Source organism: Triticum urartu, unplaced genomic scaffold, assembly GCF_003073215.2.
Source record: "Triticum urartu cultivar G1812 unplaced genomic scaffold, Tu2.1 TuUngrouped_contig_5909, whole genome shotgun sequence".
Lineage (NCBI taxonomy): Eukaryota > Viridiplantae > Streptophyta > Magnoliopsida > Poales > Poaceae > Triticum > Triticum urartu.
The window spans coordinates 1,863-5,563 of NW_024116622.1; the positions used below are offsets into that span (position 1 = coordinate 1,863).

At 41.4% G+C, this 3,701-nt stretch overlaps 1 protein-coding gene across 3 annotated transcripts; it reads left to right on the forward strand.

Annotated features, from left to right (window-relative positions):
* Positions 1-321: 321 nt before the first annotated feature.
* On the forward strand, positions 322-2,623 carry LOC125529858 (nudix hydrolase 20, chloroplastic-like; the record flags this gene model as incomplete). Of its 3 annotated transcripts, XR_007292752.1 has the most annotated exon segments (7): positions 322-402; positions 535-660; positions 1,309-1,388; positions 1,498-1,613; positions 1,692-1,812; positions 1,894-2,027; positions 2,380-2,623. XR_007292752.1 is itself a non-coding variant. In XM_048694285.1 (6 exon segments), coding segments are annotated over 6 exon segments (594 nt in total), but the record flags the coding sequence as incomplete, so codon positions are not given.
* Positions 2,624-3,701: the final 1,078 nt, after the last annotated feature.

Consider the following 3,701-nt stretch of genomic DNA (forward strand, 5'->3'; position numbering starts at 1 on the left):
TCTTGTAATGATACATATTTTTTACCTGTTCGAGCTTTCTCCATGAAGGGGAAGTGGTCGTAACATCGTATGTGATAATAATATTGTGGGACACTACACCATTCTGTTCCCCACTCATTCTTTATCACGATTGTTCTCTTCACATTTTTTCCCATGCGCTGCTGTGGGTTTTTCATGTTATAGTTTGGAGTTTTGTATCTATCTTCTGAATCTTGATACTATATGCAAGGCTGTTTTTAACTTTTTATTACCTATCAAATTAACCTTACGTCCACATTTTCTCTTTGTTTTGCTTGTCTGGCAATATTTTGCAATATGCAGCTCTATCCAGTAACCTCATCTTACGGCATGCCTGTGTATTTCTCTCTGGAACGTGCTGCTGCTCCCTACTTTGGTATAAAGGTCTGGTATTCTGCACCTCTAAAGTTACCCATCATCGATCCTCTCGTCTATGCTATAAGTTTCCTGATTCTTATTAGCTATGTACCTAAGCAGCCTTCTCTTTTATCTTTAAGTTTAAGATCCTCATGGCAGGCTTATGGTGTTCATATGAATGGGTACATTGAGAAGCATGGTGAAAAATCTCTTTGGATTGGTAAGAGAAGTGATGAGAAGCAAACTTACCCTGGGATGCTAGATCATCTTGTTGCTGGTGGCCTGGTATCGTTCTTCTTTCCTCTATTTTCTGTTCAAGTCCTTTTGTGCTTCATTAGCGCTTCAATTGAAGATGGGTAACAGTAGTTGCTGGAATCTTATATGCATTAGATGACAATCTTGAAACTCCTATTTCAGAATATCTACTCTCTAATAATATGTATAAATACTTCCCATTTTTATAATTGCCTAGAGATTTCCACCAGTTCTGGACATGTTATGAAGATAATGCTGAATGCTCCTCGTAAGACCTATAGCCTGTAGACTGTCACTGGCCAATTGCTTGAATCAGAATGATTAAATTATTTGGATTTTTCAGGTACCTATTCAATCTATCTTAGTCTTAATAAAGTAATTATTATTGAAAGACTAAATCCAGTCTTGCTGGGGTTATCTTTTTTCCTATAAAATCATCTGGTGAACAATGTCCTTAGCGCCCCCATATTAGTCAAGCCAGGTGACTTCATATTTAGAAAATTAGGCTGCTTAAAATGGTGACCTTTGGAATTATAATTTTTCATGGAAATACAGGTTATGGATTCGACTGGCAGGCTCAAATCCATCGGTTACAGAAGTGATGCACAGTACCCTTTTGATTTTCACGTGAAACTGTATAGCTGTTAACTTACGTTGACTACATATGGAAATTTTCAGCCTTACGGAATCTCCTGTAAAGAGAATATCATCAAGGAATGTGAAGAGGAAGCAGGAATACCAAGATCCATGTCAACCAAGTAACATGCAAACTGCTGTTAGAAGTTCTAGTTTTTCTGTACTGTGATACATGAATGTTTTGCAATGCAAACAACTGCACTCATAAGTACCAATGTTTTGTTTTGCTAGCGCTACTTCTGTTGGAGCCGTTTCTTACATGGATATCAATGGGTTTAGATACAAAAGGGATGTTCTGTTCTGCTATGACCTTAGACTTCCTGTAGATTTCGTTCCTAATAATGAAGGTACACACAACTAAAACATTAATGCTAATATGCTGTTTTCCCATTCGTTAACCAGTGTGCTGCCAAAATATCTTGCAGATGGAGAAGTTGATAGCTTCAGGCTAATCCCTGTACCACATGCTGCAAACATTATACGGAGGACAGATTTTTTCAAGTCAAACTGCAACCTTGTGATCATTGACTTCCTCTTCCGTCATGGGTAGTATATGCATTATTCCCCTAGTGGTGCAATTTCAAGAACAAATCTTCTCAGCTGTTGACATGGTGATCTTTCGTCCAGGTACATAAACCCAGACTGTAATGGGTACCTGAAGCTGCTGACAAGTTTGAGGAGTGGTGATTGTTCCTAGGGCTTGCAGTTCTCTGTTCAAACAGAAGAATCAGATTACCAGCATTAATCGCTGATTTTTTGGAGTAAGCTAGATGGTTATCCATCAAAATCAGAAAGTTTTAAGTACAAGCTGTACATGCATTTTTGTTCTGAAAATGCATTTTCGTTTGCATATTATCTATGACTCTTCAGTGAGTTTAGGTAGGTAGGAAAAATTTAGGAGGAAAGGGGGACATAATAAAAGGAACATTTCTTGTTCAGTTTAGCTGGATGATTTGTGTCAGTTGCACACTTGCACTATCTATTAATCTATGTATGTATACATGGTGCTGAACATGGTCTGTTTAGGCCTGCTTATTTCTGCAGTCTTTTATATGCTTGTGCTATTGGCTATTTTCTTGCAATTTTTTTTTGAAATGGTTTTGGTAACTGCAGGCCTGAAGCTGAACACCGCGTGCGCTCTCATCCAGCAGAACGGAAGTTCGAGATCACTCTTTATCAAGCTGTATTGAGCTTCGACTAATCAAGCCATATGCTTGACAATGTGCTTATTTGTTTTAGCATCAATTGCTTAATGCTTTTCCATAGGTGCATATATAAGTAGCTTTAATAAATAAATACTGCTCCCTTCGGCTCAAATTAATTGACGAGACTATACAATGGCCATTTTTACCAAAAACTCCTCATATTCAAATTCTTAACAGAAAACTCCACCACAACAATTCACAGAACTCCGTCCGCTCTCGAGTGAGCTCCGCCCGTGACCCGCCGTCCTCCCTGTGTGCTGCAGTCGGCCGGCTGATGAGAAACACTAGTAGATGAGAAGAAAGAAAACATATGCTAGATCTGTTTGACTATTTCTAGATGCTTTCACTCTAGTGTAGTATTTTTTTCCTTTTCTTTTCTATCCTACCTACTGTTTTCTAGAGTCTTTTACTCCCTCCGTTCTTAAATATTTGTTTCCTAGAGTCTTTTACTCCCTTCGTTCTTAAATATTTGTCTTTAGAAACGGAAGGAGTAGTTGTGAGTAGTTATGAGTAGAATGGTGAAACTTACATAATGTTTTCTAGAGTATTCCAGTTATAAGTAGAAGTATGTGAAGGCTTCCCAAAGTCTTATAAATAAAGGTCCTCACCTCTACTTTGCACCAGACTATGTACCCCTACCTATAATAGAACTCGTGGTCATCTTCTGCCACCCTGACGCCCATGAGCTCTTTGCCATCAGAATGCTGCTCGACACTTTTGGCAACGCCTCGGGTCTTCGAACCAACTTCCTCAAGTGTTCCGCTTCACCCATCAGATGTGGCGACAACCACCTCGCCACCATTGGCGCCTCCCTCTCCTGCCCGATGGCGGAATTCCCTATCAAATACCTCGGGCTACCGCTCTTAACTCGCAAAGTGCCGGCCTCCGCCCTCCTTCCGCTCATCGACAAGCTCACCATGAAGCTCGCCACCTGGAAAGCCTCTCTGCTGTCCCGTGGCTAGCGGCTTGCTCTAGTCAAACACGTACTCACCGCCATGCCTGTGCATATCCCGTTAGCGCTAGCACTACACCCAGCGATCCTCGAGGTCAACATGCTCATTCGAGATTTCCTTTGGCATGGCAACAAGGATGCCCATGCTGGTTCCTGCACCGTCTCGTGGCAAAAGGTGTGCCATCCCCTCGCGCCTGGTGGGCTGGGGATCCGCGACCTGCACCGTACTGGCGTCGCCCTCCGCACCAGGTGGCTATGGTTGCAGCGCACCGACCCTG